A 27,812-nucleotide genomic window follows, 5' to 3' on the forward strand; every position below is an offset into this window, starting at 1 on the left:
TGGAAAAATGAACGGATGTTCTCGCCTGCAAATGGCACTCTCTTGTTCATCCACATTCTGCTCTGTACATTCTATTTTATAAAACGGGAACTGTTTGCTGTTCAGGCCTGCCGTGAGAACCGGTTATAGGAATTCTTCCACCTGTGCAAGAAATTCTACTGGTACTAAGGGAAGGCTTCTAAGATGTCTCAAGGTGGTCTTTCAATGGGTTATGTGTAAGTGTGAATTCATGTACTCCACTGTGGCTTGTGTGTATATGTTTATGTGTTTTTGAGTATATATAACATATATTCATGCATATACGAGAATATTTATTTATATATATGTGAGATTTACATATATGTATATGAATTTATATTTACTTCTCTGAATTTGGTGGTAGTGAAACCATTTACCTGAGATTGGGACTTGACCCCACATGCTGGGACTCGAACCCAGCTGAAACCCTGCTTTGGACTCTAACCCACGTGGCTAGGACTCGAACACCGCCAAAACCCATGGTACCTGTTTTCACAACCTAATGAAGCTCAGATTCTTGATGTCTCGTTGCAGAAAAAAAATCAGTGAGAGACCAAGTGATAGGTAGGAAGTGTATTCATTCAGATACAAATACACTCCATAGGCAGAGTGTGGGCCATCGCAGAGGGCGAGTGTGGTCCCTGGAAATGGGGTGGTTAGTTTTTATGGACTGGGTAATTTCATATGCTAAGTGGGAGCCTTATTCTAACTGTTTTGGGGAAAGACTGGAGATTTCCAGGAACTGGGCCACAGCCCACCTTTTAGTCTTTTGATGGTGCCTTGGAACTGCCCTGGCACCTCTGGGTGTGTCATTCAGCTTGCTGATTGAGGATCAAGGTCTAGTCAGAGGTTGACTTTTCTGCCATCTTGGACCCATTTGATTCTAATTGGTTTATGCTGTGTCCTTGGGCTATGTCATTGTTTCAAAGTCTGCCCTGGCACCTTCCCTCCTGTTTCATTAGCATCCTAAAACCCTTATCTGCACAGTCTGATCTGCCCCTGCTTTGCCATGTAGTCAAAATCTTTGGTCTTATCCTAGAATGAGAGAGAGCGGTAGACCCTCAGGCAGACAGCCTGCCCACCCAACGTTAAGTGCTGTGAGATAGCTGTCTTTGGGTAATAAGGTTTTGTCTCTAATATGCTGTACTGTGCTTCGCTACTAGAGATTTGTGCCCTGACCTTCTAAAGAAGCTGCTGCTTTCAACCCAGCTTTCATTTTTTCCTGAGGTTGTCACGTTTGCCATCTGTTGGATGTATCTTCTGGGAGAGAGGGAGCTGCATGCACAAAAACTTTCAAGGAAGCATCATTGCATAATTTGCTTGAGGTCAGAGCCAATATTCTGGAAGCTGGTTCATCATTTATTGTGATGTGGCTGAGATTAGAGGACTTTATAAACACATTGTGATTTGAAGTGTATTCCCAAAAGATTGAAAGTGGCAGAATGTGGCAAGTCCTTCATGTTTACGCCTCAAGGAGAATTATTAACTGCCTAAAGTACAGTGATAGACCAACAGGATTTTGTCAGCTCCGCTTACCCTTGGACTTCAGTGTCTGAAAGATGTTTTAGGGCATCAAAGGAGTAAATATAAAATATCTTCTTTGTTGCCTGAATCATAAAAAATTTTATTTCCGTTGCAAAATAGAAGAAAGTAAATACCCTATATTTCTGCTTCTGCTTCTTAAAAGGCTAAGAACCAAAGAGATCTTTTTCATATATATTCTAGTTAAGTACCTTCTAAAAGAAATATATACCTCTCTGTTGTACTCCAATTAACTTTATTTACTTTGTCTTCAGATGTAGAAATGTTCTGAAGTTGATACTGAGAATTAAATGTTTTATATTGTATTCTTATATCCTTAGTCAAATGTGTGCTCTTTAAAGAAAAATGATATAGGCAGAATTTCATTCCACAGATGAGAGAAGACTCTAAGAAGAATATAAAGTAGATTTCAAGCCTCATTTTCTTTCAAAGTCTGATTGGATTCTGCCTGTGATTAGAGAGTTAAAGGGAAACCATGGAGGTGAATTAATTCCTTCTGGCTCCTATTGGGCAAACTATTATTCCAGTGTACCTCTTGATACAGCAGGAAGCTTGAATGTTTTTTTTTTTTCCCCTGCTTCAAAAGATAAGTGCCTAGTTTTTTGTTAACTGGTAGAAGCAAGAATAAATAGAAAGAAACATATTTAAATATACAATTTTAGTGAATAACTAAGGTAAACCTACCAAGTGTTTAACATCAATAAAGATCTCATTCATTCATTTAGTCAACACATGTTGCATATTTACAGTGTGCCCAAAAGTAAAATTAACATGATTCCTTCCCTACAATCCAGTTTTTATAATGAAATATGACAGCTATTGGCAGCAGAAGCAAGATCAGAGTACACTGGGAGCACAGAGAAAGCCTATTTAAGCCCAACTAGTGAGTCACATCGGAGAAGGCAATGGCACCCCACTCCAGTACTGCCTGGAAAATCCCATGGATGGAGGAGCCTGGTGGGTTGCAGTCCATGGGGTAGCTGAGGACTTCACTTTCACTTTTCACTTTCATGCATTGGAGAAGGAAATGGCAACCCACTCCAGTGTTCTTGCCTGGAGAATCCCAGGGACAGGGAAGCCTGGTGGGCTGCCGTCTATGGGGTCGCACAGAGTCAGACACGACTGAAGCGACTTAGCAGCAGCAGCAGCAGCAGTGAGTCACATAAGATTAGAGGACAGGTGATGCTTGATCTGAGTTTAGATAATACAGAGACGGGAAGATGGCATAGAGACGGAAATGGCATGATGGTACTTGAGAGAATCTAAGTAGAGGTCAAGAGAAGGAGGAAGGAGGGAGATGGACTGTAGCAAAAGGAAAATAAAGGCAGTTCATGAAGGGCTTTTGTGGGTTGAGCAAAGGCTAAACAGTATCCAAAGGCTAAGAAGAGACATTGTGTTCAGCACATTGTAGGACAAGATCATAAAAGAGGAGTTAACTAAACATGGTCTTGATTCTCAAAAAGCTCTGATAAACAAAATAAGGTGTTCAGAGTAAGAATTATGAAACAAGCTGGCCAATAAAAAGTAATATGTGATTAATCTTCAGTCATGTCCAACTCTTTGCAGCCCCATGGACTATAGCCTGCCAGGCTCCTCTGTCCATGGAATTCTCCAGACAAGAATACTGGAGTGGTTTGCCATTTCCTACTCTAGGGGATCTTCCCAACCCAGGGATTGAATCCTCATCTATTATGTCTCCTGCATTGGCAGGCGGATTCTTTACCGCTAGAGCAACCTGAAAAGCCCAATATGTAGTTATGCTGAGCTAAATTATGTGATACAGGCTTTCCCACAGTAGCCTGGATATCATCTCAGGATCCTTGTCAGTTCAGTACTCCAGAAAGCCTTCATTGTCCTTGGAATTAGCACAAGATTTTTTTTTTTTTAAGTCATCCGTTATATACAGCACTGTGACTTCCCTGGTGGTTCAGACAGTGAAACGTCTGCCTACAATGCAGGAGACCTGGGTTCGATCCCTGGGTCAGGAAGATTACCTGGAGATGGCAATGGCAACCCACTCTAGTACTCTTGCCTGGAAAATCCCATGGACGGAGGATCCTGGTAGGCTCCTCCTCCTCCTGGTAGGTTCATGAATCACAAAGAGTTGGACACGACTGAGCGACTTCACTTCAAAGTAAAGTAAACATAATCTAGTTGAAAGAGCCTAGACTGAAGGTGAAAAATCCAGGTAGAAGACCCAGTCTCCCACTTAGTTCCTTTTCATTTATTTTAAATTCATTCATTCATTCACTTCACTATCTGTAACTATTTTGGAAACATCTAGGATGTGCACAAGGCTTTGGGGATGACAAACACAAACCAGAAATAATTTCCAACCTTACGTTCTTAAGGACTAGACTGAGATAAAGCAAATATAATACACTCCAAATACAAAGTAGGATGTGGAAAGTGTCTAAGGAGAGGTATAACCACCTGCCCTGGGACCATAAAAGAGGAAGCATTTGCTTTCAGTTGAGGAAGTGACAATTCAGGCCCCAGGCAGGTAGAATTCAAATATAAAGAAAGGGAAAGTATGTGAGCAAAGCTACAAGGCTTAACAGATTGGTATACATAGACAGCCAAGTGAGTACAGTAAAGGAGATGGTTAAGGTGGCCTCTAAGTGGAAGACGCCAATGGAAAATGAGGGCTGAAAAACAAGGGGGAGCCTGTTCATGAAGTACCATGAATGTTATGCTAAATGAACTTGGACTTTATTCTCTGGGCAGTAGGGAACCAATGGTAGTTTCCTTTCTCCCTCTGGCATTCATTTGGCATTTAAGATTTGCTGTCATTTAATGCCATTTTATGTGTCTATATCCTTCTTCCCCAGAAGATAGTAAGTTCTGTGATGTCAGGGACTTGATGATGTGATGTCAGCATTACTTGTCATGGACATAGCAAGTGTTCAGATTGAGTCGGGGGAGGGGGGGGTGTAATTTTGTCAAATACCCTCTGTAGATCAAACAATTTTGGGTGTTTTATACATGAAAACATCACTTTTTGCCAACAGTCTAATAATCACTGTTTGAAAATGATGAGACTTGCATAAGCAACAGGGATATATTGTACAGCACAGGAAGTTATAGCCATTATCTTATAATAACTTTTAATGGAATATAATCTGTAAAAAATACTCACTATGCTGTGCACTTGAAACTAATATAATATTGTAAATCAACTAATACATCAATAAAAATTGGGTTGGCTAAAGATTTCTTTCAGGTCTTTCCATATGATGTTATGGGGAAATCCAAATGAAGTTTTTGTCCAACCCAATAAAATAAAATGATTAAACTGAGATCATGAAAAGTTAAGGAACTAGACCCAGATTACATACTTGATAAGTAAAGCTAAGAATCAAACCCAGGTCTGTCAGCTCCAAAACTTGTACTCTTTCCACTGAATCACAGAGTCTCCATTGATTGATTGGGTTACTCATTTCTTAAACATATATTTCTTGAACACCTATTTATGTACCTGATGCTGTTCCTGGAACCAATAATATAGCACATGACAGAAGAGTCCCTGCCTCCTGGAGCTTATACTCTAGTGAGAGAATTAGACAATAAAATAAGTTCATATGTGATCAATGACATGATAAGATAGGCAGTGATGAGAGAGGAGTTTATGCTGAGGCAGGTTCCTTTGAGGTGGTAGCACTTGATCATATTAAAAGGATGTAAAAAATCCTAGAAGTAGATACAAAAGCAAACATAAAGTCCCCACAGCAGAAATGAACTTGAAATGTTGGAGAATCATACAGATTTGGTTCGCCCTCCATACGGCTAGAACCTAGTGAGGGCGAAGGAAAGTAACACACGAGGAAGTCAAAAGAGCACCTGTATGGTAACAGGTGTTCACGGCTTAAAATTCTTTTGCCATCTACAAAAGCTATAGGATTTAGATATTAACACATATCCTCAGGGTTGCAAAGAAAGCAAAAGCAGCTTTTGCTTTGTGTGACTGGAATTGCTTACACACAACCCGCCTTTCCCTACTTCTACTTCCCCTGTCCTGATATATACCTATAAGAAACAGTAAGTCCATTTGCTCCCAGGCAGTATTTCTGATTCCTGGGTCTAGGTTTTATTAGCAGCACTAAAAAGCTGAGGATTTTTAAATACCAGTTAACACATTCGGATATCAATGATAGTGAGGGCTGAGGGCTTTGGACTTCTGACCCAAAGCAATGCTGATCTCAACATAGCTCTGAAATTTCATGTCTTTTAGTAAAGAAGCCTGACTTTGCAAATAGCATTGCTTTAAAAAAAATGCAAAAGGGTTTTGGAATCTTTAATACTTCCAATGGTTTATGGTTTTGCCAAGTGGAATAAAAATATTTGCTATAGATTTAGGGTAGCTTTAAGAAGTCTTTGATTAATGATTTGGTTGGTGTGAGAAAGTGAAGTCACACCAGACATGGGGGACCTTATACTCCAGGTCTCTGATGGGTAGCCTGTGCATGCTTTTAGAATCTCAGCGCAACTGCAGAAAAGCACATCATGTTGGAAATCCTTCACTTCAGGAGCTGGTCCTGAGGTGGTATACATGTCCTGAGGTGGTGAATAATATTATTTATTATATTAATATTATTAATACTCCATGTCCTGAGGTGAATATTATTAATTTGATAATTATTAAATTATAATATACCCATCTCTTCCCTCCCCTCCTCAAGCACTCTGCTGCCTCAGCTCCTCAAGTTCTCTTCAAACTGGGAAAAATGGGTGAGAATCAAGTTTGGTTTTAGAAGTTATCATACCGGCTAACACTTATTGAGCAGTTGGTGAATAATAGGGTTATTGGCAATTACTGAGCCCTTACAGTATCCATGGTAACTGCTTTATAAGAATTATCTCATAGACTATTTATGACTGCATTTCTTAAACATTTTGATCTCGGGACCTCTTTTATTCAAAATTAATGAGAACTCATTTTGTTTATATGTGTTTTATCTATATATATATCATATTAAAGATTAAAACTGAGCACTTAAAAGTATTCATTAATTTATAAATAGCAATTATAAATTCATTACATTTATAAATTTATTTTAACTGACAATATTTTTCAAAGTAAAAACAGATTAGCAAGAAGATTGGCATTATTTTATTTTCAAGTCTCTTAAGTCTGATTTAATACAATAGATCTGAATTCCTTTATCTTCACCTTTAGTCTGTAGTACATGTTGCTTTAATCAAAGTAAATGAGGAAAATGTGGTTATTTCAAAGATATGAATAGAGAAAGGTGAAATATTTTCGTAGTCTTCTCAGTTAATTGTGGGCATTCTTCTTGAATACTATAGGAAAACTGGACAAATGGTAGTTTTTTAAAGATCAGTTGCAATGCAGAATCTGAAACTATATCAATGAATTTTTTGTACTAGGTTATAGTAAAATTAATTAATCTATCTTCAATGTTAAATGGTTTATAATATCATGTACCAGTTAGAAAAAATACTGGTTCACTGAATTATACAGATCATCTAAATGTTGACTTGTTTCATTATACAATAGTGAAAAATCTGTCAAGATTATGACTCATCCCATGAGAAAAGTCTTTAAGTCTTAGTAAGCTGTCATGCTCATGGCGGTAGACGCTTGAAAACTCAAATTTTACCACTGACAGCAAATACTCTTAGTTGTTTCCCTGAAAAAAACAAACTCACTTCATCAACTCTCTGGAAAGTTTTTGCTAAATACCAAAGACTAAATAATCAAAGTTTGTAGGTCAGTCATTTTTCCAAGTAAAAATGATAAACAATGAAAATGTGATTAGTTTAATTTGCAACTCAAATGATTGCGGATTTTTTTTTTTTCTTGAGAAAACTGTATATAATATGCAAAAGTACTTTGGGCATACCTCTCATTTCATCAAACAGAATATTATAATGTTATGAACTTGAAAGTAATGATGTTATAGAATTAATAATTTTCTCTGCTTCAAAGATTTTTTTTAAGACTGACTTTTTTGTTTTTATTGTTAATGTATGCAGAGAGTCCAGTGATTACTGGTACACTCTGGTCCCCCTGCCTTGTTTTGCACTAAGGCACCAACAGTTTTACCCACCCTTGTTTGGCACTATCAATGCAAAGATAAGCACAATGAAAAAGGCAAATAACATCTTGTTATTATGAAAATGCTTTTGATCTTCAAGGCACTTTGAGTCCTGCTAATTTATAAGCAGCACAAAGGCTGTTATTATTCCTTTTTTCAGGTGAAGCTGTACTTTAGAGAACTTGTTCAGGATCACAAGTTGGGGAGTGGTAGAGCTGGGTCCAGACACAGCAGGAATGACTCTGCAGCTTGGTTTCTTAATCTCTTCTAAGAGAATGGTGTCTAATAGGTTATAATAAATGCCCATCTTCATCCCTCTAGGCCTAGTTAAGACTGACAAAGGTAGAGGAATGGGCTGAAGGCTTGTTAAATCAGCCACAGTTTGTTATTCCCAAGTTACCTCTTCAAAGGAAAGTTACTTTTAAGGGACTTAAGTTTTTGGTTGTAGCTAGTAAAGCAAATAAGCATCTAGAGTACTGCCAAGAAGTAGTAAAAAGAAACAATAAGTGTACCCTGCCAGAAAACAAAACTGTAGGAATTAAGCTAAAAAAATCCTCATGGTTCAGTAAAGAGTGAAAAGATTGTTTGGTTTAACAGTTGGTGGTTTTCAAAGATTTGGAGTAGAATACAGAAGAAGATCTAAATTGTTGTTTTGAGAGAAATTGGGAAAATTATACCTTTGAAATACAATGAATCAAAAGAAATGGTGTATAAAATGATCATTCCCAGACTCTGGGATTTTGCAAAATCCTGGGCAATAGGAAATGAGGAAATTAGCTGAGATAGAGGCAATAGGGATAGAAATAAAAGGATGAAAACAAGAGATACTCAATAGGCAGAATGAATAAAACTTGGCAAGTGATGGCTGAGAAGACCTTGGGGGAGGAAGAGCCACAGATAAATTTGAACAGTTGTGCCACACCCACTCCGTTCCTCTGTATATGGCTCATCCCCCCAACTGCACTGTAAGCTCCATCAGAAACAGAACCCTGCCTTTTATTTTCTTTTATTCACAGAATTTGATACAATGTTGAGCACATTATAGGTATTCAAGTAAATATAAAATGTATTAAGTGATTCATACTTTAGCTGTCTTGTATTAAAACCAAATAACCTCCTTTAACCCCTTTGCTGCTGCTGGTAAGTCGCTTCAGTCTATGTGACCCCATAGACAGCAGCCCACCAGGCTCTGCCGTCCCTGGGATTCTCCAGGCAAGAACACTGGAGTGGGTTGCCATTTCCTTCTCCATTGCGTGAAAGTGAAAAGTGAAAGTGAAGTCACTCAGTCGCGTCCGACTGGTAGCGACCTCATGGATTGCAGCCTACCAGGCTCCTCCAACCCCTTTACATGACCTTTATTTATTAGCCCATTCATACAAATTATTTAGGGTAGTTTTCCATTTGTTTTTTAAATGTTTATTGAAATGATTATTTATAATATTGTGTTAGTTTGAGGTATACAGCAAAGTGATTCAATTATGCATAGATATATAAATATGTGTTATTTATTATATTCTCTTCCATTATAGGTTATTGCAAGATATTGAATATAGTTCCCTGTGCTATTCAGAAGGTCTTTGTGAGTTATCTATTTTGTATAGAGTATCTGCAGTTTAACTCAGCAAACATTTGCTGAGCATTTGCTCTCACTAGGAATCAGATTGCAAATATTGTATATCCCCTGTCCTCCAGATGCTAAGAGTCTAGAGTAAGAGAGACATAGATACAAATAACTTTGTGGTCTTAATCATATTATGAACGAAATTGTGTGGAATCACAGAAGAAAGGGCAGTCACGTATGCCTGAAGCACTTGGAAAAAACTCTCTGGATAGCATTTGAGATAAATTGTGGTGTTTGATAGGAATTCAACAAGAGGAACGTTCTAGGCAGAAGCAGCAGTTCAGTTTAGTTCATGCAAGAATGTATTCAGTTGTTTCCATACGTGGGTACTACGTGCTTTAGGCACAGAAAATGAATAACTCAATTTGATGCTTTGGCTTGATGCTCACAATAGACTAGGGAAGGTAGTAAGTAATAGCAGTAGTGTGAGTCGCTCAGTTGTGTCCGACTCTTGGCGACTCCATGGACTGTAGCCCGCCAGGCTCCTCTGTCCATGGAATTCTCCAGGCAAGAATACTGGAGTGGGTTGCCATGCCCTCCTCATAGGGAAGGTAGACAGGTTTAAAAAAAAAAATACAGTACAATGTGCTGTGTGTAACATTTAAGTTGTGAACCAAGCACAAAATAATATAGAGAAGAAAAATGAAGGAGAAAGTGAGGTCCACTCTGGGTCAGGCATTTTTTCTTTATATGCTGCCAAGGGTATAGAAAGCTGCTGCTGCTAAGTCGCTTCAGTCATGTCCGACTCTGTGCGACCCCATAGACGGCAGCCCAACAGACTCCGCCGTCCCTGGGATTCTCCAGGCAACAACACTGGAGTGGGTTGCCATTTCCTTCTCCAATGCATGAAAGTGAAAAGTGAAAAGTGAAAAGTGAAAGTGAAGTCGCTCAGTCATGTTCGACCCTCAGCGACCCCATGGACCGCAGCCTTCCAGGCTCCCCCATCCATGGGATTCTCCAGGAAGGAGTAGCAGAGTGGGGTGCCATTGCCTTCTCCATAGAAAACTACACAGATGAAAATACAAGTTAAGTGGATAGTGAGTTTACAAAACGGAGATGCTTAGATCCTGTCTCTGACTTGGGGACATAGAGAGTCGAGCTGTGTGATGGCTGTGGAATGTGTCACTCAAACCGCCAGTTACAAGGAGCATAGTTGACTAAGAACCTATATGCATCTCAATGTAGTAACTTTCCAAATTTAAAAAATTGGTATTTTGCTTAAGAAAAAAATTTTTTTAATTTGTTTTTAATTGGAGGATAATTGCTTTACGATGTTGTGTTGGTTTCTGCCATACATCAACATGAATCAGCCTTAGGCATACATGTGCCCCCTCCCTCTTAAACCTCCCTCCCAGCCCTCTAGGTTGTCACAGTGCACTGAGTTTGAGCTCCCTGCATCATACAGCAAATCCCCACTAGCTGTCTATTTCACATATGGTAATATATATGTTTCAGTGCTACTCTCTTTATTCGTCCCCCCTCACCTTCCCTCACTGTGTCCACAAGTCTCTCCTCTATGTCTGCATCTCCATTGCTGCCCTGAAAATAGGTTCATCAGTACCATCTTTCTAGATTCCGCATATATGCATTAGTATACAACATTTGTTTTTCTCATTCTGACTTACCTCACTCTCTATAGTGGGCTCTAGGTTCATCCACCTCATTAGAACTGACTCAGTTGCCTTCCTTTTTATGACTAATATTCCATTGTATATATGTACCACAACTTCTTTATACTTAAGAAAATTTGATTCCTGGCTTCCCTCAGCAGGGGAGACCCATCTCCCCACATTAGGCCCACATTCTAGAGTGCCTGTCATCCACAAGAGCTGAATAATTATTCTTCTCATTAGATGAAATATATACTCGATCCCTTCTTCCTGTTTTATTCCAGATAAGAAGACCAGTTGCCATGTAACCACACTCTTGCTCTGTTGTTTTACCTCTCCTGGGTCCATTGCACCCTCCTATATGTCTCGTCTGCCTTTGTTGTCATCTGAGTTTGAGATTCGTATCTGTTATCCTCAGCACATTCTGCCATGAGAAGGACAGAATGAAGTGATTCAGGCATATAAGGAGAGGATCACTGGGGAGAACACATGAATTTCTGACCTGGGGCAAGGATCACTGAAGTTGAGAGAGGCTAGATGGATTAGAGGGATCTTTCAAAGACAGAATCAACAAGTCATGATGTTTAATAAAATGTAGAGACCGATGGGCAGGCAAGAGTCAAGGATAGTCAAGAATCTGGCTATCAGATTCCTTGATGTGGCAACTGAGTAGTTCATGGGCTTCTCCATTTCTTTCTTATTTCCAATGCACCAACTGTTCTAAACAGATATATACTTTAATCCTTCATATGCCAGGAAGTTTACAGAAAACACAAGAGAAGTCAATGGAAATAGCTTAATGGGGCACAGGAGAGAGACTCCATCTGTTACCAGCTTACATTGGGAAAGTGATCAAGAAGTTAAACTATGTTGAGAAGTATATATTAGCTTCTGGTGGCATTTCAGGACTTCCCAGGTGGTACTAGTGGTAAATGATCCGCCTGCCAATGCAAGCGACACAGGTTCAATCCCTGGGTTGGAAGGTAGCCTGGAGGAGGAAGTGGCAACCCACTGCAGTATTCTTGCAGGAAAATATCATGGACGGGGAGCCTGGTGGGCTACCGTCCTTGGGGCTGCAAAGAGTCAGACACCACTGAGCACGCACAGTGGCATTTCAGTTAAGTACTGTTACAAACGAAGTATAAGATAGATGTTACTTTAAAATTTTGTAGTTGTGGTGCCACTGACAACATCCTAAATCATATACAATTCACAATTAAAAAAAAAAAAAGAATTCACAGCTCAACCGCTGTATCTGATCCCAAATTATGCTCCTTGCTTTCTGACTCAATCCATCAAACCTGTTCTAAATTCATCCTATACAAAGTCTTTGAATTAATCATAGTAAACTACTGCATTTATCATGTCATCCCTTATGAAGAAAACCTAGATTCTCTAGGAACCTATACTCCTAGGTCTGCTATTCAGAAAGCTTTCATGTATATCCCCAAAGAGATGTTGGGTTGCGGGGGGTTGATCCATCTTGTTCTGTGCTTGGAACGCTCTCTACTACCACACTGCTTCACATCCCACTTCTCATCTTTACCCTAGGTCTTTCCTCACTCTCACTGAATATTTTTAGACAATTTTGTCTTTATCTTTTGTCTCTTTCTTCCCAGGAAACTTCAGTGTCAGCCACAAAGTACTCTTACTGGATAATCACTTTAATACGTGCGCATGATTGGACTCTTGTGAATTCCCATAATTATCAGTGTTGCTCCATCTCTGAAATCCTGAACCCAAAAACCCCATCGTGTCCACAGCCTGCTACCCCTTCTTCTGTTCCCAGGTCCCCATAAATCTGTCATTTGACCTTGTCGTGACCTCAGTCTATGTATCTAGTCTCTGGACATCCTCTCTGCTTCTCTTTTCCTGTCCTTCCTGATATATTACTCATTCCTGTAAGAGTCAGCCACATTTGCTTTTCAGTCCTCAGCCCGAAGGCTATCAAGCCTTTCCTTTTCACCATTCAAGATGACTAAACTCTGTGGGAGAAAAATCACGTGATCCCACTGACAATGTCCCACCTCAGTGCTGCTCAGCAGACCCCTACCAATTCCAGTGTCTCTCTCTTGCCTCACATCTGCAATTCCAGCCATTTACTGCTTTACTTAAATCTCGAAATTCATTCTAGACTTTTCCCTTTAATGTCCTGACATCTTAAATACATAGAGCAAAGACATCAGGCAAGAACTCCTTCAGCTCCCTTCTCGTCTACCTCAAAAGGGTCCTATAACTTTATTATTCCAACTTAAACTAGCCCTGTAACTTTATCAAAAGGAAAGACAAAGTGGGCCTGATAAAAAAGAAAAAATATCTTTCTCCCAACCTATGGCTGAGTCATGCTGTCTCAAAGACCAACTTGGATTTGTTCTTTTGCCAAACAGATTTTACACGTATAATGTTTGTGTGTTTCTAGATATTTTTATAAGGGAGAAGTTAATGATGGACTTGCTCAAAATGACAAAAGAAAAAAGATCTGTAATTCTAATGTCCATGAGCAATATTAACATGTTGGTGAACATACTTCCAAATTTTTTCTATGCATATATTTTACAAAGTGAGATAAAAGTTTAAATCCTATATTGTACTCTTTTTTCTTTACCTGAGGATGTACTGTAAAGATCTTTTCATCTCATGGTACCTTTGTGTCCCTTGGTACGACTATACCATATGTACTTAACCTATGGTAGTTCTCAAAGAATCTGGATTCTAGACCCTCTTCCTCACTCTTCCTTTTTCAGGATTTGTTTCTCCTTCTCTCTTGTATGTTCATTCATGTTCCTTCCCACGGCTTCTTCCCCATAGCACACAGACATGCTGCATCCCCCCCACCACTACCCGCCACACTCTAAAATCTTTCTACTACCCTGCCTCCTCCTCATCAGGTGCTGCTGTGTACCTCAACAGAACCTTCCACAAGAACATAAATTACCTTTACTACATCACTCTTTTACTTTTCATCAATTCTTTGATCTCCTGGATTCTGGCACTCTCCATCCACCTGTTTGACGAAACTACTTCCTCTCTGCCATCCCCTTAAAACATTTTGCCTTAAACCATGACTAATCCCCAAATGCAGATCTCCCGATGGCTGCTCTACTCCATAGCGTCCAGAAAAGTACTGTTGAATAAAGTGAACATTGAGACATCCTAAATGCAACTCCTAGAAATCGTAACTAGGTGAAAATAGGCAACAGGCATTTCTTATTCTTGGGCTAAGACCTTTAGCCAAAGATACATGGATTGTTAGCATGTTAAGGGAAAAAAAAAAAAGGAAAAATTTGTTGTAGTTATAAATTGTAAGCAACAGTGGTTAGGAATGTCTGTGTTACATTCATATCTTTATAAAAGCCTAATAATGGGCCTGGGGCCATTCATCTTTTAATACTGCAGTATGTTAGAGAAGGTAGAGGAGGGAGACTTTGAATGACTTCAATAGGTAATAGCTATGAAAAAGTTATATTTATTCTCTGTGCTATTCAAGATCTACTGCCTAAAATAAAATTGCTTTTAGTACAGTTTAGAAAATTATTTGCCAAATAATAGACCTTTCTATCAGGTAATGTTTTTATCCTGTCATATAGCCTAGAGAATTCTTTATTTTAATCTGCTACTATCTGTTTTAACTTTTTTTAAAAAATATCTTTCAGATCAGATCAGATCAGATCAGTCACTCAGTCGTGTCTGACTCTTTGCAACCCCATGAATCGCAGCACGCCAGGCCTCCCTGTCCATCACCAACTCCCAGAGTTCACTGAGACCCACGTCCATTGAGTCAGTGATGCCATCCAGCCATCTCATCCTCTGTCATCCCCTTCTCCTCCTGCCCCCAGTCACTCCCAGCATCAGAGTCTTTTCCAATGAGTCAACTCTTTGCATGAGGTGGCCAAAGTACTGGAGTTTCAGCTTTAGCATCATTCCTTCCAAAGAAATCGTTATATTGGTCACCATTCTATTCTATTTGTTGATCAGTGGTCAAGTTGTACATGAGTAATTTTCACTCTATGTGTGTGTCAGAAATTAAATATAACTATATACTTGAATCAAGACTGCCAGGAGAAATATCAATAACCTCAAACATGCAGATGACAACACCCTTATGGCAGAAAGCGAAGAACTAAAGAGGCTCTTGATAAAAGTGAAGGAAGAGGAGGGTGAAAAAGTTGGCTTAAAACTCAACATTGAGAAAACTAAGATCATGGCATCTGGTCCCATCAATTCATGGCAAACATATGGGGAAACAGTAGAAACAGTGACAGACTTAATTTTCTGGGCTCCAAAATCACTGCAGATGGAGACTGCAGCTATGAAATTAAGAGACACTTACTCCTTGGAAGAAAAGTTATGACCAATCTAGACAGCATATTAAAAAGCAGAGACATTACTTTGTCAACAAAAGTCCATCTAGTCAAAGCTATGGTTTTTTCAGTAGTCATATATAGATGTTAGAGTTGGACTATAAAAAAGCTGAGTGCCAAAGAAATGATGCTTTTGAACTGTGGTGTTGGAGAAGACTCTTGAGAGTCCCTTGGACTGCAAGGATCCAACCAGTCCATCCTAAAGGAAATCAGTCCTGAATATTCATTGGAAGGACTGATGCTGAAGCTTAAACTCCAATACTTTGGCTACCTGATGCAAAGAACTGACTCATTGGAAAAGGCCCTGATGCTGGGAAAGATTGAAGGCTGGAGGAGAAGGGGATGACAGAGGATGAGATGGTTGGATAGTATCACCGACTCAATGGACATGAGTTTGAGTAAACTCTGGGTGTTGGTGATGGACAGGGAGGCCTGGCGTGCTGCAGTCTATGGGGTCACAAAGAGTCGGACACAACTGAGTGACTAAACTGATACTGAACTGGTATACTTGAAAGTAACACATATATTATTTTGTAGTATGTGTGTATGTGCTTAGTAATTTAGTTGTATCTGACTCTTTGTAGCCCCATGGACTATAGCCCACCAGGCTCTTCTGTTCATAGAATTTTCTGGGCAAGAAGACTAGAGCGAGTTGCCATTTCCTGCTCTAGGGGATCTTCCTGACCCAGGGAGCCCACCTGAATCAATTTCATCTCCTGCATTGGCAGGAAGATTTTTTATCACTAGTGCCAGCTGGGAAGCTCATTTTATAGTATAAATTATAGTAAATAAAAATAAATACCTGCTGGAGCAGATATGCAGATGATAGACTTGTATATTGATATTCTTGGTAGAGAGTAAAAGGAACATATAGATCCTACTGAAGTGAAGGGAATGCACAGAAACATTAGGGTTTGTCAGATGAAATACCCAAATTCGATGCATCAAAATAGGTTATGGATACTGAAAGCTTAAAAAAATAGTGTTTGAGTCTTCCTTTATCTAGCATTTATTTACTTAACATTCTCAATGCTTCCTACCTAGCCATCCTTTCTCCTGTATTTAGAATATGTAGCTAAATTATCTTTACAAAGAGAAATAACATATGATAAAATTGTAGGCCAGCATTCATCAAAAAATACCTGTTGGATGAATAGATAAAGGTATAAATGAAAGACTGCATTGTCTTACTTCCGTTTGCCTTTATTGCCCTCATGTTTAGAAGGACACTCGTAATAGTGCAGTATGCAACCAAAGGAAATGAACTAATATTGATTAATCTTCACACACCTCCCAGGATCTATGCTCAGTGCTCTGCTAGTACATATATCATTTACTTTGATCTTTCTAATAATGCTGTGAAGTAGTTACTATTATGTACATCTTGCAGACAAGAAAGCTAGGTTCAAAGTTAAGAAATGTACCTAATGTCAAAAACAGGTCTGAATGGTCCAAATAAATACATGCTCTTCCATTACAATTTTTAAAAATATTTTTATGATACTGATAAGAGTGGTATAGATTCTTTTAAAAAAAAAATAATAGTTTGTTGTCCCTATTTTTTGTTTTTTGTTTTTAATTTCCTTACCATCAAATTATTTAACCCAGAAGAGACAATATGATGTAACAGGGGAAAAGTTGGTAATTGAAGCTTAAAATATCCTGTTTGGATTTGAATTCGACTATTTACTTGCTTTCTATCTTTACGTAAGTTGCTTCATGCTTCTTAGCCTCAGGGTTTTCTTTTGGTTTTAATTTGTTTTTGCGTTTTGTTTTTTAATACATGAAAAGGGGGAAAATACTGTCCATCAGATAGAGGATTAAAAGAAGCCTAGCTCAGAGTTTTACATAAAAAGAAGAATGCAATAAATGTTAGTTCCAGAAAGAAAAATGTAATAAATGTTAGTTCCCTTGAGGACATTTTTAGTATTTTATTAAGAATTTTATAACTTAAAAAAAGTCTCTCCCTCTTAAGTAGTTTATTACTTAAGCAGTTTTACTACTACCAATTAGTAATTCATAAATTTCTTAGTAAAAAGCAAGTCTTTTTTTTAATATTTTAGTGGTGATCATACTTTAATTAAAATTTCATACACTTTTTTTTCCTCTCACATTTGTATAATGAACATTTTCCATTATCATTAAATATTGCTGCAGTTTTAATGGCTCTAAAATATTCCCACATTCAGATAGACATATCACAGTACTTTTAAACTATTTCTCCATTGTTTGAATGTTTCCAATTACAAGTTGGATTTTGTTTTTAGAATTAGAAGCATGATACCGCCACAAATCTTTGAACACACGTCATTGCACACATCTCTGGTTATTTCTTTAGGATAAATTCCTAGAACTGAATTACTAGATTAAATAGTATTTGAAAAGTAGGAACTTCTGACAGTAAGAGAAATTATTTGTCAATAGAACCTTCTGTAAATTCATATGATTATGATATCACTGTATTTTCTTCTTCTTTTTTGTAACCCCATTTTGGGGGTAATTTCCTGTTAAACAATCTTTTAATGAAAAGATAATTCTCTGAGGATACTGTATTTATATTTGCAACCATCATTTAAATGTTTTATTTTTCATTTCATTTTCACTAAATGTTCTTTTCATTTTGCTATATATTTTTTTTTTCCTCGATAGAGTGTAGTACATGAAAAAGAAAGTACCACTTGGCTAGACAGTGGGCATGGCCAGTGGCAGCGGGCTTGGGCTCATGTTTCTGAGGATACTGGTATTTATATTTACAGCCATCAGTTAAATGGCAAATGTTCTTTTCCTTTTGCTTTTTTGCCTTTTCCCAGAGAGTATAGTACATGAAGGAGGAAGTGCCACTTGCTAGTCCACTGGCTAGGCAGTGGCCTTGTGTTCCCGGGGGACAGTCAGCCAGAGTGGAGGAATGGGAACCAGAACAAATAATGGTCCAAGGCAGCCACATGCTCACACATGGACTCTGCCCAATTGCGAGGAAGCAGCAGCCCAGCTGGAAAGCTGCACAGAGGCTGCCCTCACCTACGTGGCACCTTATAGTTTCCGTTGACTGTGTCAAGTATCAACACTCAGTTAATCAGGCACCGTTTTTGGGATCTAAGGCCGTTAGCCAGGCATCTGCCTGTTCTCATGGAGAGATGGCTGCTCAGAGGACAGAGGTTCTGGGCTCTGCCCTTGCAGCTGGCCAGCTCTGGGATGATTGTCGGGGGGACAGGAGAGGTTCCGAACAGCAGGCTGTGATTTCACTGCTGCTTTTTATCTCTCCCTGTCTGCACTGAACGCTGCTGTCTGGGAGCAAAGGCCTGAAAGGGAAGGCTGGGTGAGAATAACAAGGGGAGACGGGGAACACTTTAATAATTTCCTTAGCTGAATTCAGATGAACCTCTGCTAAAGAACTACTGTGACTGGCCAGGCCCAGCTGTCAGGCTGGTTTTAACTGAAGCACAAAAGCTTTGAGGAATCCTTGGGGTCAGAAACACAGATCCAGTTATACTCTGTCTCTACCTGCCTCTTTTCATCGTGGGTTCTTTGATTTATTCCTTTACTCAGAGTGGATTCAAGGACAGAGTTTATCAGTAAACGTCCAAACCACCATATTCTCCATATGTGTGTGTTAGTTGTTCAGTCATATCTGACTCTTTGCGACCCCGTGGACTGTAGCCCACCAGGCTCTTTTGTCCATGGGATTCTCCAGGCAAGAAAACTGGAGGGGTAGCCATTCCTTTCTCCAGGGGATCTTCCGGACCCAGGGATCGAACCCAGGTCTCCTGCCTTGCTGGCAGATTCTTTACCATCTGAGCCACCAGGGAAGCATATTCTCTGTATTAGAGTCTAAAAACAATATATCTGTGTTGCTAGGTTGTCGTTAAAGCTATCACTTCAAAGATCTGTGAATCCATACAATAAAAAAATGTAGTAGTGACCTACCTCCTCCTCTAAAGTTTCCTATGACATTCTTTTTTTTTTTTTTTTTTTTTTTTTTCCTGTTGGCAAGAGTAGTTTTCCTGCAAGTCTAGCCAGAGATCCAGAAGAATCCTTTGAAGTCATACAGCCTAACCTCTCAGATGATGTTTGGTCCCTTATGTCCAGTGTCTAGCTAGCTACCCATTGAGTAAAGGATCCTCCCTCCCTTGCAAAGCAGGCTATTCCCAATTTGAACAGCTCTCGTCTCCTCATTCATCCTTCAGCTAAGCCACAATTTGAATTTCTGGCCTTTCCATTTTTATTTTGGAGCCGCACAGAGCAAAGTGACTTCTATATTAATCGTGTACTTGTATTATGTCTTTCTGACTCTTCCCTTTGGAAGAATATTCTCAGCAAATGTGTTTGTCTGTTCATTCATTCATCAAATATGTAAGGAACAACGTGCCAGTCAAGGCACCAAGAGACAAAGGTGAATATTATACAGTTTCTGCCTTTTATAAGGTCAGTTTGAAGGAACGATAGACTGATAAATATACAATTTCAAAATAACACAGTGCATAGCATAGCTAAGCAGAGAAATCTATAGAAACTCAAATGACATCTGAACCATCAGGCAGAGTGGGAGATTTCTCGTAGAGAAAGCAGTATGAGCAAAGGCCAAGAGATGAGTTATCAAGTGGACTGTGCAAGAAAGACTGAGCAATTCAGTGTTCCTGGGGGCTAAAATATAGACCAGTAGAGTGAATATTTTTCTCAAATGACAAAGTCTTGAGTGCCCTCTCCCAAGATTTTTATATTTTCAGGAGAAAGCTTTAGAGCATCTTGCAGTCTGTGCTTGACTCTTTCCCTACCCCATTAATGAAGAAATTGGTATTGTTGAGGTGCCAACTCAAATAAGACCAATATATTCTAGTTGATGTTTTTGGAGCTAGACCCAAATTACATTGAAGAAACTTATCTTCCCATCCTTTCCTTCTGAAACCCAAGATCTTATAGAAACTGCCTCATTGGTAGCTATCGATGTGACAGTGTAGTTGAGATAAAAGTGAAAGTGAGGTTGCTCAGTCATGTCCAACTCTTTGCAACCCCATGGACTGTAGCCTAATAGGCTCCTCCGTCCATGGGATTTTCCAGGCAAGAATACTGGAGTGGGTTGCCATTTCCTTCTTCAGGAGATCTTCCAAACCCATGGATTGAACCCAGGTCTCCTGTGTTGTAGGCAGATGCTTTACCATGTGAGCCACCAGGGAAGTAGTTGAGGTACTGATCACCAATTGCCAAACTATGGGTCTTTTCTGCTCTGCCTTGAATTCCATGAAAGCAGAAATCACTTGGTCTTAATCCCTACAGCCTTAGCTTCAAGAGAGTCTCATAGGAGATATTCATACAATACAATGCAGTCATCTGGTGTCAGTAGGTACTTAAAACCAAAAATGGACTCACATACACTGCTTTGAAGAAGTTCATGATCGAGACTCATCCAGTTATCCTTCTTGCTGTCATGGTTATCGCCTTCTTGTCTGTTTCTTGGACCTGGCATACACTTTGTCACTTCAGGGATTTTACGTATGTTCTTCCCTCTGCTTGGGACACTCTGTCCTCCTCTCCAACTCCCACCCTTCCCTCATTAAAAGAAACTAACCACTCTTCACCTTCAGGAAACGTCCTTGTGTTTGGATCCGTTAGCCACTCCAGCACGCTGCACTTGTCCTCCATATGCCTCATAAACGATAGGTTCATGGCTATAGCTCCAAGGCTTAGCCCAGTGCCAAACACAAAGCTGATATTTAACAAATATTTAATACATACATTGAGGCAGAGGAACCAGAAATCAAATTGTCAACATCCATGGGATCATAGAAAAACCAAGGGAATTCAAGAAAAGCATCTGCTTCATTAACTACTTGAAAGTCTTTGACTGTGTAGATCACAGCAAACTGTGGAGAATTCTTCAAGAGATGGGAATACCAGACCACCTTACCTGTCTCCTGATAAACCTGTATGCAGGTCAAGAAGCAACAGTTGGAACCAGACATGGAACAATGAACTGGTTCAGAATTAGGAAAGGAATAAGACAAGCCTGCATATTGTCACCATGCTTATTTAACTCATAAGCAGAGTTCAGTTTAGTTGCTCAGTTGTGTCCGACTCTGCAACTCCATGGACTGCAGCATGAAAGGTTTCCCTGTCCATCACCAACTCCTGAAGCTTGCTCAAACAAACTTATGTCAATGAAGTTGGTGATGCCATCCAACCATCTCATCCTCTGTTGTCTCCTTCTCCTCCTGCCTTTAATCTTTCCCAGCATCAGGGTCTTTTCAAATGAGTCAGCTCTTTGCATTAGGTGGCCAAAGTACTGAAGTTTCAGCTTCAGCATCAGTCCTTCCAATGAATATTCAGGACTGATTTCCTTTAGGATGGACTGGTTAGATTCCTTTAGGATCTCCTTGTAGTCCAAGGGACTCTCAAGAGTCCTCTCCAGCACCACAATTCAAAAGCATCAATTCTTCGGTGCTCAGCTTTCTTTATAGTTCAACTCTCACATCCATACATGACTACTGGAAAAACCATAGCTTTGACTAGATGGGCCTTTGTTGGCAAAGTAATGTCTCTGCTTTTTAATATGCCATCTAGGTTGGTCATAGCTTTTCTCCCAAGGAACAAGCGTCTTTTAATTTCATGGCGGCAGTCACCATCTGCAGTGATTTTGGAGCCCAAGAAAATAAAGTCTGTCACTGTTTACATTGTTTCCCCATCTATTTGCCATGAAATGATGAGACCAGATGCCATGATCTTAGTTTTCTCAGATCATGTTAGTTTTAAGCCAACTTTTTCACTCTCTTCTTTCACTTTCATCAAGAGGCTCTTTAGTTCTTCTTCGCTTTCTGCCATATGGGTGGTGTCATCTGTATATCTTAGGTTATTGATATTTCTCCTAGAGTACATCATTCAAAATGTTAGGCTGTATGACTCATAAGCTGGAATCAAGATTGCCAGGAGAAATATCAACAACCTCAGATATACCAGTGACACTAGTCTAATGGCAGAAAGTGAAGAGGGACTAAAGAGCTTCTGATGAGGGTAAAAGAGGAGAGTGAAAAAGCTGGCTTAAAACTCAACATTCAAAAAACTAAGTTTATGGCATCTGGTCCCATCTCTTCATGGAAAATAGATGGGGGACAAGTGGAAACAGTGACAGATTTTATTTTCTTGGGCTCCAAAACCACTGCTGGTGATGACCACAGCCATGAAATTGAAAAATGCTTGCTCCTTACAAGGAAAGCTATGACAAACCTAGATAGCATATTAAAAAGCAGAGATATCACTTTGCCAACAAAGGTCCATATGGCCAAAGCTATGTTTTTTTCCAGTAGTCATGTATAGATATGAGAGTTGGACCATAAAGAAGACTGAGCCCTGAAGAATTGTTTCTTTCAAATTGTGGTACTGGAGACGGCTCTTGAGATTTCTTTGGACAGCAAGGAAATCAAACCAGTCGATCCTAAAGGAAATCAAGCCTAAATATTCATTGGAAGGACTGATGCTGATGCTGAAGTTCCAATACTTTGGACACCTAATGTAAAGAACCGACTCACTGGTAAAAAAAACCCTGGTGGCTCAGATGTTGAAGTATCTGCCTGCAATATAGGAGACCTGGTTTCAATCCCTGGGTCAGGAAGATCCCCTGGAGAAGGGAATGGCAACCTACTCCAGTATTCTTGCCTGGAGAATTCTATGGACAGAGAATCCTGGTGTTCATGGGGTCACAAAGAGTTGGACACAACTGAGCAGTTAATTCTTTCACTTCTGATACTGAAAAGATTGAGGGCAGGAGGAGATCAGGGCGATGGAGAATGAGATGATTAGATAGCATCACTGGTTCAATGGACATGACGTTGAGCAAACTCGGGGAGATAGTGAAGAATAGGGAAGCCTGGCACGTTGCAATCCATGGGGTCACAAATAGTCATGACTTAGAGTCTGAACAACAATAACAAATACATTCATTATTGACTGCTCTTAAGTAGTCAGATAATACCCAAGGAACATTGGAGTTTTTCAAAGAAACAAAATTAGAAGTCAGTAGTACAAAGACTTGAGATCTTAGTGGCCATGGTTGAATTATTAACTTCAGCCTTTTAGTGTATAATTGTGAGAACAACCCTCTGAAAATTCAGAGTTTTATTAGTTCAGTCAATAAAAATTGGTAAGATTTACCTTGACATTTGCAGTGGTAGTATAACTGTCAATTATACTTGATCTGATCTGAACACCCAACTTCTCTAATTGAGTGCCCTAATTAGTTTTTCTGGATTAACAACTAATTTCTTATTCCTCATCTCTTTTTACCCACGAGCAGGACTTAATCAAACGATTGTAAATTTAGTAAGCTGTATTTGTTGTAAGAGTATATAGAGAAATTAAATATCCAGTGACAAGGGACTGGTTAAATGACCTTAGTGAAATATGATTTAGTCACTTAAATGGATAATTATAAAGACTTTCTAATTGTATAAAAATGACTGAAAATATAAAGTGAATAGGAAAAAAATGGAACATAATATGGAAACAAAAATGTAGCCATGGTGATGGAGATTAAAAAAGAGAATATGAAAATAAGAAATAAGTGCAATGGTTTGTGAATGTGAGGGAGACTTTTAATTATGTATTGCATGCAAATTTTAGAGGGCTATATCTACATTGGTTATCAATTACTATAGTCTACAGGAGTAAGTATGAAAGCTATATTAGAATATAAGGTGTTCAAATTTACATGCTGCAACAATAATGTATTCCTTGTCTGTATCTATAGCAAATTAAGACCTACTTATTACTGCAAAGTGTCTCACGTTTGCTATGACTCTAGAAGGGGCCGTTGCCTCCTGAAGTCAAAGTTCCTATTAACAAATAGGAAAATACACTTATTTGATGGATAAACAATATTAGAGCAACAGTACCAGAAATAGCAGAATGGAAACACCCAAATTTCACTACTCCGTCAAATCAAATGTTTTTCACATAACCTGTTTCCGTCCGTTCTTTTTTGTATGTGTGTACAATTTTTATAATGGACCATAATTATCTTTTGCATTTTCTCATATTGCACAGTGTCAACTTTTATTTCATCATGACCATTTTAGTTTCTAATAAAGGCTGCGTTTCTTAGAAGCAAAAAATGTAAGGCCCTTTGAATAAGCAGAAGCATAAAGCACTTGAATTCTTGCAATGCAGGGACAAACCTGAGTGTTTTCCCTGACCTTCCTTTGTCTGCTGATGGTGCAGTTTATGGCTTTGCATACAAGGCTGTTATCACCTGATTTCCATTTGAGTCGTAAGATGATAACGCAGAGTACAAGGGGAACTGAGTTTAGATGACAGCCACATCATTTAATGTCTACTTATTGTTTCTACAGGGAAATTCTGGCCTGGGATTCAGTATTGCTGGAGGGACAGATAATCCCCACATCGGAGATGACCCTGGCATATTTATTACGAAGATTATACCGGGAGGTGCTGCAGCAGAGGATGGCAGACTCAGGTAATGATCTGAAATGTTAGAATTATTTGGAAAGTAAATCTGCCACATCAGAAGACATACCTGTGCCTTTGGAGAATAACAATTCTCCAAAAGTTCTGTACTTGAAAGAAAAGACTGTCAAAGCAAGCTTTCTGTAATGACTTTCCAGATCTCTTGTTGAATTTCAACTAGTATTTAATTTGTGTTTGTTGATGGCTACCACATTCAGCATTGGGCCAGGCAGTGGGAGGAAGGAATATGGATGTTATCTTTTGTTCCATGGGGTCTTCAGTCTAGTAGGAAAGAAGAATAGTATGAGTTGATGAGCAAATAATAAAATGTGTAGAAAATGATATACTGTAAGTAGTATTAACAAAGAAATGCCATATTACGCACCTTGTATGTATTGATGGATTTGGGGTTTTCTGTAGGAGTTGGGATGGAAAAGAGTCTAAAAAGGTATTCCATGAGAAGATTCCAGGCTGAGTCAAAAAAATAAGGTTTTACTAACCTCACAAACCAAAATGAGAACACGGAGGGAGAAGGAGCATGGAGTCCCAGCGAAAAAGGAAACCAGTTTGTCTTAGATGAAGAACACCAGCTGAGGTTGGAAATGGAGCCAGATCCTGCTCAGGATGCAATAATAATGGCTTGAGCCAGGGTCCCTCTCGTTAAAGAACTGAAGGTTGGAACTTCCCTGGGAGTCCTGTGGTGAAGACTCTGTGCTTCCAACGCAGGGGGCTCAGGTTCAATTCCTGGTTGGGAAACTAAGATCCTACATGCCACGTGGTCCAAAACTTAAAAAAATAAAATCTAAAGCTTATTTGTCAAAATGAGAGTCACCCACATGGGGCTCTTAGTCAATAATATAAAATTGTATCAGAAGTCAAAACACCAGCTAAAAGAATTATAGACTGAACGAGTAGGAGAGACTTCCCCTGAGGAAAACATGCCCCAGCCTTATTTTAGCATGTGCGTGCTGAGTCATATCCAACCCTTTGCCACCACATGGACGAGGACCACTAGGCTCCTCTGTCCATGGGGTTTTTCGGGCAAGAATGCTGGAGCAGCTTGCCATTTCCTACTATAGGGGATCTTCCCAACCCGGGGATTGTACCCGCATCTCCTGTTTTGCAGGCGGATTCAATTCTTTACTGTTTAACCATTGGGGAAGCCACTAGATTGTAAATCTCCTTAGGTCAAGCAGTTATATATAGATGTGAGTTCATAAATACTTTCTGAATGAATGAATGAATTTTTACATGAATGAATAAGTAAAATGAGAAGGGAGAGAAGGATAAATCAATAAGTAGGGAGAGAGGGTAGTGTAGACCAAGACCGACAGTTAGGAATAGTTTTAGCTTGCATATGTGTACATGTGTTAAGTGGCTTCAGTCATGTCCAACTCTTTGCAACCCTATGAACCATAGCCTGCCAGGCTCCTCTGTCCATGGGATTCTCCAGGCAAGTATACTGGAGTGGGTTGCCATGCCCTCCTCCAGGGGATCTTCCCAACCCAGGGATCGAACCCCAGTTTCTTATGTCTGCTGCATTGACAGGCAAGTTCTTTACCACAAGCACCCCCTGGGAAGCATAAAGAGGCCGGTTTGCTGTTTTTATAAAGCAGCCAAGGACACTTTTTTGGTCTCCAGCTGTTCTGATGCAGTGATTATTTTTGATAGCTGCACCTTTGCAGTTTGTCAAGGAACATCACACCTTTTTTCAGGTACACCTGCATCTCCTATCAGCAAGAAAGGAAATGAGTGGCACTCCCACAGGATTCACATGCCTTTTGACAATAGAACTTTCAGGCTGAATTGACAAAACTGATTTCTGGGTGAGGGGACAACATCCATGCTGCAGAATGAGAGATTAGAAATAGATGTGTAATTCTAAGACTCATGGTAGGGGATAGTATTTGCTAATATTGGACCCTGGAGAAGCTCCATTTTTTGTTTCATTTATTTTTTTAATTTTATTTATTTTTTTAGCACCAAGAAACATTTTATATTGGGGTACAGCCAATTAACAATGTTTTGATAGTTTCAGATGAACAGCGAAGAGACTTAGCCATATGTATACATGTGTCTATTCTCCCCCAAACCCCTCTCCCATCCAGTCTGGCACATAACATTCAGCAGACTTCCATGTGCTATACAATGGGTCTTTGCTGGTTACCATTTTAAGTACAGCAGTGTGTATATGACCTTCCCAAAGTCCCTAACTGTGTCTTCCCCCCAGCAGCCGTAAGTTCACTTTCTAAATCTGTGAGTCTTTCTCTGTTTTGTAATAAAGTTAATTTGTATCATTTCATTTTAGATCCCACATATAAGGGATGTCATATGATATTAGGAGAAGCTCCATTTTAAAAGTTCAGAAATAAAGTTGTTAGAGGAAACTTCAGAAAAGTGGACCATAATCATTGTTTCATACCATTCTTTACCTAGAAGTAGGGAAGCTTTCACCTCCGCCAAATTTCCACCCTAGGCATCAGATAAAGTGGACTTTATGTGATTATTCTACAAATAAGAATGAAAAATGGCATCTGAGAGTGCCACCACTCTGCGTACGCCTACAGAGATAAAAGGAAGTTCTGCTGTGTTGAAAGCATTATCCAGTAGTTGTAAAGAACATAATCATAATGGCCACTAACATTTATTGATCTTTTATCATGTGTGGAGCATTGTGCTCATGTAGGTAGGATAGACAGATAGGTTGGTGTGTAGGTGGATGGATGGATGGATGAATACACAGACTGAAGGATAGAAGGATAGATAATGTAAACAGAGATGTAGATACACACACACAATCTTCTATATACTTAAAACAGCCATATGAGGTAGTTATAGTTATTATGGCCATCATAATATGGACTTAGGAAATTAAGAATCAAATTTTTTAGGATTACTCATCTTTCTTTGAATACATTCCAAAATCTGTATGTCACTTATATACTCTCTAAACTCTTATTCATTAGTAGAATCCCCTACCCCATGGGACCTTGGCCTAAAAACTCCCAAATATAAAGTTTTACACATGCTAATGGGAAATTCTGAACACTGCAAAGTTTGCTATTTTTCTAATGAGCCACACTTGTTTTTATTATGAACTCTACCCACAGGTCTTAGTCCTGGCTTCCTGGAATCAGGGAGTGGGGATAGT

At 39.2% G+C, this 27,812-nt stretch overlaps 1 protein-coding gene across 31 annotated transcripts in view; it reads left to right on the plus strand.

Annotated features, from left to right (window-relative positions):
* The window catches only part of DLG2 (discs large MAGUK scaffold protein 2), a 2,352,634-nt gene that overhangs the window by 1,603,995 nt on the left and 720,827 nt on the right, over nt 1-27,812 (plus strand). For all 31 annotated transcript variants that reach the window (XM_045165939.1, XM_045165929.1, XM_045165926.1 and 28 more), the window contains one exon: nt 24,547-24,671. In XM_045165939.1, coding sequence (XP_045021874.1) covers nt 24,547-24,671 — 125 coding nt within the window. The remainder of the gene's footprint in view (nt 1-24,546; nt 24,672-27,812) is intronic.

Source organism: Bubalus bubalis, chromosome 5 (assembly GCF_019923935.1).
Source record: "Bubalus bubalis isolate 160015118507 breed Murrah chromosome 5, NDDB_SH_1, whole genome shotgun sequence".
NCBI classification, from domain to species: Eukaryota; Metazoa; Chordata; class Mammalia; order Artiodactyla; family Bovidae; genus Bubalus; species Bubalus bubalis.